General features: G+C 39.9%; 1 protein-coding gene across 1 annotated transcript; it reads left to right on the plus strand.

Annotated features, from left to right (window-relative positions):
• Nucleotides 1-110: 110 nt before the first annotated feature.
• ptcd3 (pentatricopeptide repeat domain 3) lies at nt 111-7,991 on the plus strand. Its single transcript, XM_053323856.1, has 23 exons — nt 111-312; nt 1,250-1,302; nt 1,509-1,548; nt 1,660-1,705; nt 1,818-1,886; nt 2,035-2,139; nt 2,268-2,391; nt 2,506-2,609; nt 2,963-3,127; nt 3,211-3,271; nt 4,353-4,435; nt 4,558-4,702; nt 4,873-4,923; nt 5,016-5,105; nt 5,207-5,235; nt 5,333-5,439; nt 5,546-5,624; nt 6,048-6,138; nt 6,278-6,363; nt 6,481-6,626; nt 6,724-6,765; nt 7,121-7,279; nt 7,817-7,991. The coding sequence occupies exons 1-23, from the start codon at nt 185-187 to the stop codon at nt 7,860-7,862; spliced, it is 2,049 nt and encodes a 682-aa protein (XP_053179831.1). The 5' UTR covers nt 111-184; the 3' UTR covers nt 7,863-7,991.
• The last annotated feature ends 4,901 nt before the right edge of the window (nt 7,992-12,892 follow it).

The raw sequence follows: 12,892 nt of genomic DNA on the forward strand, positions 1-12,892 counted from the left end.
ATGAGAGGGGGAGACGAATACAGATAACCACGCTTTTTTACCAATTAAGTAGATATTTCCATTATTTTTAAAAATAATTAATGAAACATATTAGATATGACAAGGTTTAAAATGTGTAAACGCTTATTATTTCTTCATATGAGAAATTATTATTATTACTGTATCTCCCCTTGTTTTAGTCCAAATGGTTTCGCCCTCCCAGAAGGCTTTAGTAACTTGGAACATGGCGGCTGCAGGCAGGCGAGGAGGGCATTACATCCAGAAAAACAGCCGCTTTCTGTTCAGTAACCTTGAACAGTTGTGGGGTCACAGGTAAGAAGAGTTTTAAATGTGTTCGTTTAACCAGAATATGGTTCAGTCTGCTGTATTATTGTTTGGTTAGTTTGCTGTATGAGTCCTCTGACAGGAGGTCATGTCTGCATTAAAGCTCACTGACATCACAGTGTTTACAGTGTGTTGTAGCATTGGTCAGTCACAACTGCAAAAAATACCTCAACACTTCATATACAGTACACTTTTTTTCTTTTAGTTTAGTCACTTTTTCAATATGTTCAAAACATAATGAAACCCAAGACATATTACTGTATACATTATTACAGTGAATGAATGAGCTATGACAGAACAAACAGAAGAAAACCATACAAAAATGAACCTAGTAAATAAATAAATGTGAGCTAATAGAATTAGCTACAAGTACAGTGTGAAAAATCAGGAAACTGAGGTGATGAATGAAGTATTACAAAATAAAATTAAAGGGCACTATGTATCAGTAAAATGAGGTGACACGATTTCCTTAAAATAAAACACCAAGAAGAAAACAGTTATTACTTCCTGTTAGGTTGCTTCTTCTATAAAGAGCAGAAAACTAGACTTCATGACACTTTCTTTGGTTATTATTAGTCTCTGTGATAAGAGATTTAAAACAAGCAATATCTGTAGTAAATTTTAATGATTCAGCAATTTGTCTGGTATTTCCAGTGGCGGTCAATAACCCTTAAAGTTAGTGCAAGTCAACAATTTAGTTTGAATATATTCAGTGGAATTAGATATATAGGTATAGGTATGGCCTATGCAGCCACTCTCACATACATTCAATTAAATTATAATAGAAGAACATTTCCACATTTAACAAAGAAAAGTAACTGTTTGATTTTTGCACTTGCAACAATTACAGTCAACTGCCAATCATGAGTAAGTCTTTTATAAAATGTGCTCTTGTTTAATTCATTGTTTTGTTTTGTTTTTCCAGGAGTTTTGGTTGGACTCCAGCTCTGCGACAACAAGCTGCAGAATCTCATCAAGGTAAGGAAAGAGGGTTGTGATCAGTATCATGATTAAAACACTTCTCTGTAGAGAAGTGAGACTCTAAACTTCTTCCAAATATAAAGAAAGTTCATATTTACACATTCCTTGTGTCAAGAGCCATAATCTATGTATCTATGTGATTTATGACTGTGATATGTCAGTGACGTTTAAATCACACTCTTTATTTATGAATGGTGTTGCAGAATCCTCAGAGACAATTGTCATCCCCAGGAAGAAAACATGGTATGCATCCACATCACTATCACTCTATATCATGTTCTCCTAAATCAATCTTATCTTTGCATAAATATCCTGAAACAAGACGCTGAACTCATGTTGTTTGTTACTGAACAGGAGCAAGGAGGCGGTGCTGGAGGCTCTGGCTGCCACTGTCAGCAGGGTGAGATCTCCCTCACATCTCTCTGGTGTCTCCGTCAACATCAATATGAACCTGCTCAGCTGTTTATTTGTCATGTGTCTCACATAATATCATCTTTTCTCTTCCCCTCCAGGATCCTACAGCGTATCCCTACCAGTTCCAGGATGATCCATACCTCTCTCCCAAGACCTCCACTGAGTTTGTACGTCAAAAACATACAGAGATTTACACTTTGTTAGATTAATGTTATACTCATAATGACAGTAAAGACATTTCTTTCGAGTGTGTGTGTATAGGAACTGTGTGATGTTTTTTACAGGTTCTCTCTCTCTCTCCTTCCCTCTCTGTAGAAGCTGTACACTCTCTCTCAGGAGTCAGGCAGAGCTGCAGCCAAATACTTTGTCAACAGCAACCCCAAATTCTTCACTAAAGACTTTGCTGAACCACATATACCAGTAAGAAACACACACACACATCCCCACATGTACTGCACATCCCAGTGAATGGAGGTGGGAACTTTAGAAAGGGGAAGCAAAGTGGAAAATCTCAATTTTGATTGGTTGGTGTATATGTGTGTGTGTAGTGTCTGATGCCAGAGACGGTGTCGCCGCTTCTCAACGAGGTGAGCGAGGAGGCACTGAAGGAACGAATCAGCTTGAGGAAAGTTACAGCTGCGGTCGAAATGTACGATCAACTGCTGCAATCTGGTGAGCGTGAGCACACACACACACACACACATACACACACACACACTGTCTCTACTGTAGCTGAGTTACAGTGACAGCAATATCACCTGCGTCTCTACAATTCAATCCCCCCAGGCACAGCTGTCTCCATGGAAACATCTCATGACCTGCTGGACCTGATTTGTTTCTTTGGTGATAAAAACCCGGTCCAGGATGGGGAACCACAGACAGAGGACTCGGTGGGTCATCTCACATTCAGTGCTCAGAATCACACAATACTTTAGTTTATTTTATTCATTTCTCTTTCTTTTATTCATTTATTTTAGCCTGTTGTACTACTTGCTCTATCCTTTTATTCTATTCTAACTATTCTTGATAGTTTTCCTCTTTATAATCTACTATTTATGTCTGCTTTTATTTCATTACACCTCCTCTTAGTTGGTTTGTTATTTTATTCTCTTATTATTTTGATCTTTATTTACTTCTGATTTTACTCACCTTATTTGGTGTTATTTTATTATTTGTCTATTATATTTGAATCTCTTAACTTTTATTTTGAATTTTTACATTTTTATCCTACCTCTGTGTTCAGGAGGAATCAGGAGAGGAAGTGAAAAGGAAGAAAGGGAGGGGTCGTCGGGCGGCGGACTTGCTGAAGTCCGCCTGGAGAGAAAACAACAACGCGGAGAGAATCTTCAACCTGCTGCCGGAGAAAGATGCGCGATGTTACTCTGCTCTGATCAGAGGCATGGTGAAGGTACGACCAGCTTCAGCAATGCTAATTGAATTTTTCCGGGCAGTAAAATGATCATATTGATGCATTTTTGATTCATTTTCCAGCACGGAGCCCATCTAAAGGCCTTCAGCATATACACAGACCTGCTTAACAACAGACTGACAGGTGAGTCATTTTGCACAGTATTGAAACAGCAATTTAAAGGGAAATCTGCAGCAGAAATTCAGCTTGAAGTCATGAGATAAGAAGTTCCCAGATAGCATGCGAATGTGGGCCACTTGAGGCAATGATCCGGCACTGTAGGCATTCTTCTGGCCCGGACAAAACAGACGTGAACCTAAACTGGCCCATGTAGTAAATGCTACATTTGGGCCAAATATCACAAAACGAATATGGCCCATCTTTGGCCGAAATATGGCAAGTATGGCAATGACTAATCCGGATGTGAGCCTAAAGAGGCCCACATATAAGGAAACATACTTGGCCCACCTTTGTTGAAACATATTTGGGCCAGTCTTGGCCGAACTGGTTTATTTGGTGTGTTTTTGGTTGACATCTGGCATTGTGATGGCTTGGTTATGGCTCTCTTTTGGCAAACATGAGCGGACCGCCCAAGTGCCATCATTCCATGCTGTATGTGGGCCGGATGAACATGTCAGGTGTGGGCCAGATATGGGCCAAAAGAATTTTGCTATCTGGGTTGTGTATAGTTTTACTGGATTTTAAATATTTTTGTTTAGTGCTGTAAATACATTTATTAAAACAATGTACAGCATTCAGTCATTTGAAAAAAGCTTTAAAGGTGCAGTGTGTAGAATTTAGTGGCATCTAGCAGATTAGTCTTTGTAAAAATGGAATATAATATTCATAAGTATGTAATTAGTGTATAATCACCTGAAAATACAAATAGTAGGGTTTTCATTTCCTCAAGCCAACCAATCAACTGTCTGAAGACTGAGATCAGTTGATTGAATGAGTTGATCCTGGTGTGCTCCTGATTGGTTGGAATGAAAACCTGCAGCCACATGGAGCTTTATGGAATAGTTTAGACATTTCTGCCCTACACACTTGGAAGGGGAGGTGGATGGGTGTTCAATTGGTTGCAATCTGAAACATCACCACTAGGTGTCACTACATCCTACACACTGGTCCTTTAAATTACTAGCCGTTAGTATTCTGTGGCTTTCAGTCCATGTTTAAATCTACATATTAGAAGCTGATATCTAACCTGACCTTCTATCTCCAGCCGACGTCCACACCTTCAACGCTCTCTTCTCAGCAGCTCCAGAAGTCCGAGACACATACAAAGAGAGATGGGACCTCATGACCGTAAGAGAATTTCACACCTTTTTTTATACTTTTCTATTACAGTAGGAGCAGATGGACAGCATATTTTGGAGCAGATTTTTATATCCAGAAAAATAAGTCAGACTACTTGTGTCTGTCTATAGGAGCTGTTAACCCAGATGAGTCAACAGAAAGTTCAGCCCAACCTGCTGACATTTAATAATATTCTGAAAGGCCTGAAACGCTGCGGTCCTATGGGCAAAACACAGGCTCTACACACTCTGAATGAGATGAGGGCTCTTGGGATAGGTAAGTATACACACACACACACAGACACACACACACACACACACACACACACACACACACACACACACACAGTAGTAGACCATACAGAACAAAGCTGTCAACCCAAAGTATAAATCACAGTACTAATCATGTGTTTTTAATAAGTGGTATTGTCCTCTGTGTGTTTTCAGCTCCCAGCCTGGCCTCCTACAACCACATCCTGGCGGTCTTTTTCAAATCAGGTACACACAGCAGTAAACATTGATGTCACAAACTCTGATGCTGTTCTTTTTGTGCTGAGTCATATTAAGCACTTTGTTTTCCTCCCCTTCAGCCTCGGCAGGTCAGAGCAATGTTGACATTTTACAGGAAATAATGTCAGAGCTGGCAGGAAGCAGCTTCACATGCCAGGACCCTGATGACAGTACGTGTGTATAATTATATGAACACATGAATTATACATTGGGAGTTCATTTGTAATATTTACTTTGTATTTTTTCTCCATCTCTCATTTTTCTCCATCAGTTCTGTTCTTCTGCAGTGCGATGAAAATAGTAAGTCATTATGTTATTGCTTATTGCATATTCATCACAATTATGTTTCTGCATAAGTGTTCATTTTAAAATATCTGTTCTGTGTTTGTCATCACAGTGTCTGGACAGCAAAGATCTAGAGTTGGGTTATAAAATCCAGAGTCTGGTGGAAGTTGGGGAGAACTGGAGGTTGCTGGGAGATTCCTTCTTCCACAGTATTTACTAGTGAGTAACATCTGCGCCTCCAGAGCTGAGCACACCAGCTTCTACTACACAGCTTTCATTATAAATAAATGATGTGAGTTAACTGAACGTCTCCTCTCCTCCACAGTGGTCGCTTCTTTAACCTGTTGTGTATGATGGAGCACATTGACGTGGTGTGGAAGTGGTACAGGAAGCTCATTCCCTCGGTCAGTACACACAGCAAAAAAAATGCGTAAATGATACTCCATCTAGTTTCTGTGTACATTGTAGTTTTAAAGCTGCATTACAGTTTTTCTCCAATATTTAAATGTGTTGTGAGAGATAAACATCAAAACTGTGTTAACAAGAAATCAAGGTTTAAGTGAACAGATGTTCACTTGGATCGCTACACCCTCAGAACACATTTGGAAGAGTTGCATCAAATCAGTGGAGAAAACTGAAAATTATTATTTTTGGCCACTTGGGGGCAGCAGAACATGCTCAAAAAACACACCATTTAAAATACGAAAGCTATGGTGGACATGTTCTTTTAATCTCTCCAGGACAGAGCAAGATATATCATCAAGTGTGTATCTTACAGCTACCATTGCTTTCTGTTCTTTCCACTTATATGCTTGTGTGTTTTCCAGCTGTACTACCCCAACCCTCAGGGAGTGAAAGACCTACTGCGGGCTCTGGACACTGACAGTCGCCTGGACTTGCTGCCTACTGTTTGGAAAGGTGTGTTTAAAGATAATAGGCATCTAATTTGATTGAAGACGTTGAAGATGATTCAAAAGATGGCTTAAAATACATGTATGAACTGTATGAAACAGTGTCTGTATCTATATTTTGTAAATTTGTTACACTTCTTCTCCAGACATTAAGTCCCTGGGTCATGATAACAAGCCAGATCTGGTGGAGGAGCTGCTCTCCCTGATGGACAGAGAGAAACACAGTCCTGAGGTCAGCAAGGCTAACACATGACAACTAGTCAAGTCTCATTTTCAGTTCTCCACCATTTCACAAAACATATGAGACTAATACTTCAACATGACCATGTTCATCGTTGTGTATCTGCAGATCCAGGACTCTTTTGCAGCATGCGCTCTGGATATAAAGAGCACGTACGACAGCAACAAAACGAGGCTCAGTCTGGAGTGGAGCGCCTCTTCCCTCTCACACATCACCTCCCTGCTGCTGAGAGCCAACAAGACCCAAGAGGCCTGGTGAGAGAGACTGTCTGTCTGTCTGTCTGTTTGCCAAACGCTGTTAAAGTGTAAAGTGTCTGACCATCTCTCTCTCCTCTCTGTTTCTTCCACACAGGAAGATGATGCAGATCTTCAAAGAAAATAACAGAGTTCCTTTGTAAGTTTACACCTGAACTACTTTACAGACACACAGAAAGAAGTCATCAGCAATTCACTTGTGTCAATAATTTAACATAACAACTAATCAGAGGTCTAATTTATGACATGTTGATCATTTTACATATGAACAAAAAGAACCGAAGGGTTAGGGTTAATTGTTTTTACTGACTCCAACATCTCCAACTTGTAATGAAAGGAGGCCTTAGATTCATTAATGCAGTTGACTACATGTGGATGTTTCAGAAGGTTAAACATAACTTTCAGCACTTCAGATATGATACAAATGTAGTGTAATTAGTCATGTTGTCTGAGCTGTTTGTGCCTCTCTGTTTACTTACTGTGTAATTCTCCAGTGACAACCTGCTGGAGGACTTCCTGTCAGCGTGTCACAGCAATGGCTCTCCCCAGAGAGCCGTGGAGCTGGTCCAGCTGTCCGCCGCCTTCTGTCTGCGGGCGACACCGAGACTGGCACAGCGAGCACTGGCTGAGTTTGAGCTGACCGAGGAGCAAAGGTGAGGAGGAGGAGGAGGAGGAGTAGAGAATGATGGTATGATGGATTAGTAGATAATCAATCAACAAATGTGTCATTGAAAGTGTTCTGTGAAAGTAGAGTAAGGTAGTAATTATAGGTATTTATTTAATCGTGAGCAGATAATAGGAAATGTTAAATGGTCTCAAATGATCCAGTGTATTGTTTTTTTTTATATAAAGTAAGATTGTCATTTAATCCTTCAGTATACCTTTTTTTAAATTAAGAATTATCACATTTAGACAGGAAGAACTGTACACCTCTCAAAAAACTTAACTTATACAGTATAATATTTTTTTACTATGATAAACTTAATTTGCCCATATATTCAGCATCTATTAATGCAAGTTGTTGAAATGTTATTATTAAATGGCATTTTTAGCAATGATGGGCGAATCTGCAACATTTGACCTTTTAAACTCATCAAAATCCCATTGGAGATAGCAGGTGTGATGGATGACCACATTAATAAAAGCGAAATGAACATAAACTAGTATATTTTCCTCTCTGTTCCATCCAGAGCCATCTTATCTGAGCTGGAGTCTACAGCAGAACCCACTGACTGAACCACAAACTGGGACCACCATCACAACAAGATCTCTCTTAACTTACAATAAAGTCCATTAATATAATAAAAAAGTGACAAGTCTGTGGAGAGTGTACCCGTTTCTATATCTGTGTAATAAACTATATGTGACAAACACGCTGTCGTCTGTGTGTGTGTGTGTCAGCCAGAGGTCGCTGTGGTTCAGGAAATGAAGTATCTCACTTGACAGGTTTAAATAAGACACTGTTTGGATATTAGATTATTCGTTTTTTATAACTATAATGAAGAAGGAAATAATGACATCAGAAAAACATGCTTCTGTAATTCACTACCAGAACCAGAGATGGAGAATAAAAGTTGCTGCCGAATCCATGACTATAAAATGTGTGTGTGTGTGTGTGGCCTAGAGGAAAAGACGCAGACGCAAATTTCTTTTGGTGATAACTGACCAACTTCCTTAAATTACTGACAAAATACTTCCTTGAAAAAATGCGGCATGTGTGTCACATTTTAGAGGTCTGGAAAGCTGATGTGGACTGTCAGTGTCCCAGATTGTACTGATTCACCTCCTGCAAGTTTACAGGAAACATACAGATTAAAAGATAATAGATGCAGGTGTGCAATGTGTGTGTTTTTGCTGACTTCCAACAAATGTTATGGACTGCATGTTGAGACAAGGCAGGTGTCTGAAGTGAGGTGTGTCTTTTCTTTTGATCATTTTAAGCATAATTTGATCCCTCCAGCTTCAGTTTAAGCTAAAACAGTGTTTGCACTTCATTAGCATTATTTGAATTAGCAATAATCACTATCAATAAAGACCAAGGAAACATCAGCAGTGTGTCTGTATCTGAGTGTGTATGTGTACACATGGGAAATGGTGAGAACAAGGGTGTGTGTGTGTGTGCATGTGGAAGCTTGCACAGGTGTGTGTCTCAATCCCAGTGTTTTTTTTTCTTCCTCCACCAATCATCAGCCGAGCTGGAAGCACAACCAAATAAGGACAAGTGGGCAAAAATGAGAAGGGTGGCGGTGGGGTGGGGTGGGGGCCGTGCTTGAAGATGGGTGTGGTCTAGGGACAGAGTGTATTGTTCTCCAGAGGACCTGTATAAAGTTACACACACACACACAGTGTCACACATGTACACACTGATACACTCTGATAGTCACAGCAGAGTTGGCTTTCAAACTTGCCCAATTTCACTCTGCCACTCAAATTTTTGCCTTTTAACCTGTGCAAGACACACACACACACACACTTCTGCTTTCTCATATTTGATAAACTCTAACATGTTTCAGCAAAAGCAGCCTAAAATAAGTTTTTAGAGGAATCTAAGAGGAATTTCCCTAACCCTGTTATTTATAGTGTGATTTGTCCCTCCAGTGAGACCTGCTGTAGGTGTAGTAAAGAATCACAATGGACGGCCTGAAAGACCTGAAAGAATAGAAGAAGTGTTAAGTTACCAACAACCGTGGGAGTTTCATCCGCCTGGATGAAAGGCCAGCGCGTCACTAAATAGTTTCTGTTCGGCTAGCTTGCAAAAATCAACTCTGGAAGTGGCCGGTCACCAGCATTCCTTTGTCCTCCCACTCTGTTATGCAGCATGGCTGTACTGTACTGCAGTGGCAGTCAGAGGTCAAACCTGTCCACAAATACCGGACGCTGTGGGACATCCTCTGATGCTTTTAATACCTCGACCTGTTGATGTAAGGGTAAAATAAACTGGTTTGGTGGGGTTTTAAAGTGAAAATATGAATGAGTTCTTCTCTTAAAAGGTTTTTGGGGGGTGGATGTGGAAGGAAGAGGAAGAAGTAAAGAAAGATGGCAATGAAAGAGGAGGAAAGGGGCATTAGTCTAACTCACGGAAGTTGCGATTTTCCTAATTTTCAAACAGAGGGAAGTCAAGGACAGCCGCTCACCTCTCCTCATTGGTGAGAGTTAGTGAGCTGCTGTTTTTACTCACATTCACGTTCAAAGACTGAACTTCCATATTTTCAGCTGGAAAAATGGGTCAGAGAAAACAAGAAGATGCAGGTGCAATCACAATCTACCCACGCCAAGATTTCATGATGATTGACAGCTAATAACTGGCTGGAGTCAATGCTGCCGATCCCAATGCTGGCACTGAAATCCCACATTGTGGAAACATGAACATTCCTTAACCCCTCTCACTGTCCTTTCACACCAACCACAGCAGTTTCTGGTAAAAGGGGGATGACTTTACTAACCGCCAGGCCATCTTTCTGTCATTTCTTAAGTTTGGAAATATTTCAAAATATCATCTCATCTGGAAAGCATGAGGTTAGGTTTGATTCAAGAATTCACTCATGTTAGCTTCCTTACTCAGGCTGATGTGAAGACAAATGACTCATTTTCCAGCAGTGAGATGAGCAAAGCTGAAGTCATCAGCACTGGCTCAGCAAAAAACTACAAACCCAAAACACTTGCACTTTCAAGTGGTGTGATTCATGGTGTACACAGAGCAGAAAAGATCACATGAACAACATATGGGAAATTGAAAATCTACATGTTGTTTCATTTGACTAACATCTTTTAAAGAGAGTACCCTTCTTGTGGATATTTTAAGACTTGTTGATGATAGGAAGCACAGGGAGCTCCCTTTCTCTCTCTCCTATTGTTTCCTGTCTGTCTGATAAAGGCAATGAAAATATAAATACAATATTATTGCACAGACATACACAGATAGCAACTGAGACAAAGCATTGCATTAATTCCAATCCACAAATGCGACAACCTTTCTCATGTATAATTTCCAGACATATTTGAGCCAATTCAGTGAATTTCACACAAATTGAATTGAATTTATAGCATCCAGTTTGTATTCAAACTCTTGAAATAGCCCAAACCATATTGGCTATCTTGCTAGCCTTGACAACAGATAGAGATAAAAGAAAAATATATTTACGACCATCATCTTACAGGATTTCTGGGCATTGAAAATTGCACAGTTGCTGCTGCACTGAGATGTAGAATTATAGCTTCATGTTAGCCTTAAAGAGTAGGTTCACAATGTTTCAAGTGTCAGGTGATCAAATCAACAGTGAAACAGATCTTCTTCACTGTAATCATTCCTTCTGTTCATACTGACTATTAAAAGATCTCCTTCAAATGTGCTTTCAATGGAAGTGATGGAGGACAAAATCCACAGTGTCCACACAGTCATTTAAAAGTAGATAAGAAGCTTCTATTCAGCTTCAGTTAGTCATATCAAGTGGATATCTCACACATTTACTGAGTTAAGTCTTTTAGAATCAAATTCCCTCTGTGTTTACTGACAGTGTTTCCTTGTTGAGCTGTGGTAGAAGTACAAAAAGAGCGAGTTTTGCACATTGACAGCACATTATGCTTTTGCATGTTGTGAATATTGTCTATTAAATATTTAATATTGAAGCTGTGCATAGAGTGGAATTAAAAAACAACATTAATTGTATCTCCACGTCTGGCTGAGTATCAATACAACTGAAAGAAGTGTGTTAGAAATGTTTAATTAGTGTCTAACCTTTTGTTTTGTTGTATATAATCACATCTCCTGTGTGTCTGCATTAGGAGAGGATACATAATTAGAGATCATAATTATTTTGTAAATGTTGCTGTAATTGCTGTCAGACAGTATATATAGGCTTACTGTGGTTCTGATGTATTTTAATGAATAAGAACATTTCACCACCACTCTGATTGTGTCACAAATCACTCTCTGGTAAACACACACCACAAATAAGCATGTAGACATAACAGTTCTAAAAAAATATTTTGTATGGATGTCAGTGATACTTTGCACACAATATCAGCTGTGTGTTTCTATGTGTGTGTGTGTGTGTGTGTGTGTGTGTGTGTGTGTGTGTGTGTGTGTTTGCTTTATGAGTCATAGAAGCATGTGTTTAAAGTATTTACTGCATCCTGCCAAAAAAGCACAATGGTTAGTCTTTCAATGTTTTCCTCTTACTCTCTCCGTCTGCTTGTCTCGTTCCCTCGTTAGCGCCTGTCTGCGGCTCTTTCCCTGCCTCCATTTCATTCCATCAATATCTGTTTCACACGCCTTACCGAGGGGCAGAAAAACAGTCAACAATAGTGAATTGAGCAGTGGTTTATTTGGCTTGTTAACGTACTATCACAGCGTTATCACATGAGTCAGTTGTCAGTTTATAGCTCCAGTTGGGCACCAACAAAAACCCAAGGTCCTTCTGACACTGGATTCACATGGAAGGCAAAAGTTTCTCTGAAGAAGCACAGATGACGGAGTGATGAATACTTCTCTTTACTCAGTACATGCCAGCACAGAGAAGGACACACAGCAAACAACCAGTTTCAGCTTTTATACTGTAACTGTTGAAATTTGAATAAGAGAGGGCAAGAAAGTCATAAAGTAACAAAGTCATAAAGTAATACAGTACAGAAACCAACTATGGAATACTGATCACCTTTGCTGAACACCTACTTTATCAGAAACTATCAATTTTACTATCGGGTTTCTTGTCTGATTAACAAAATGCCTGGGGCTTAGGCGTTTCCAGAAGTGAAGGCGCATAAACCCCTAAAGGTTTAGGCGTTTACACAAGTTAAAAAAGCACAATGAAAAATTCCTCACAATAGCCTTTTGGGGCTTTTCCACTACACAGTTCCAGCACTACTCGACTCGACTCGGCTCGACTCGGCTCAGGGTTTTTTTGCTTTTCCATCAGGGATAGTACCTGGTCCCTGGTCCTTTTTTAGTACCTGCTCTGGTGAGGTTCCAAGTGAGCCAAGCCGATACTAAATGTGACGTCAACAGACAGCAGGCCACTGATTGGTCAGAGAGTCTTCATTGGAAGAGTTATGAGCTGACTCAAACCTGCCATTTTTAAATATTGGCGTTACAGCAATTCAGCTCTCTTCTCTTGCACATACAGCAGCAAGTACACCATTGCCTCCATTGTTTATGTGTTTATGAGTTTTGCGAAGCTGTGCGATGACGACTCTGTCCACGTTGAGTAGGTACTATAGTAATGGAAAAGGTTGGTCCTGGTACCGTACCGAGTCGAGTCAAGTAGTGC

The sequence above is a fragment of the Scomber japonicus genome, chromosome 8 (assembly GCF_027409825.1).
Source record: "Scomber japonicus isolate fScoJap1 chromosome 8, fScoJap1.pri, whole genome shotgun sequence".
Classification (NCBI taxonomy): Eukaryota; Metazoa; Chordata; class Actinopteri; order Scombriformes; family Scombridae; genus Scomber; species Scomber japonicus.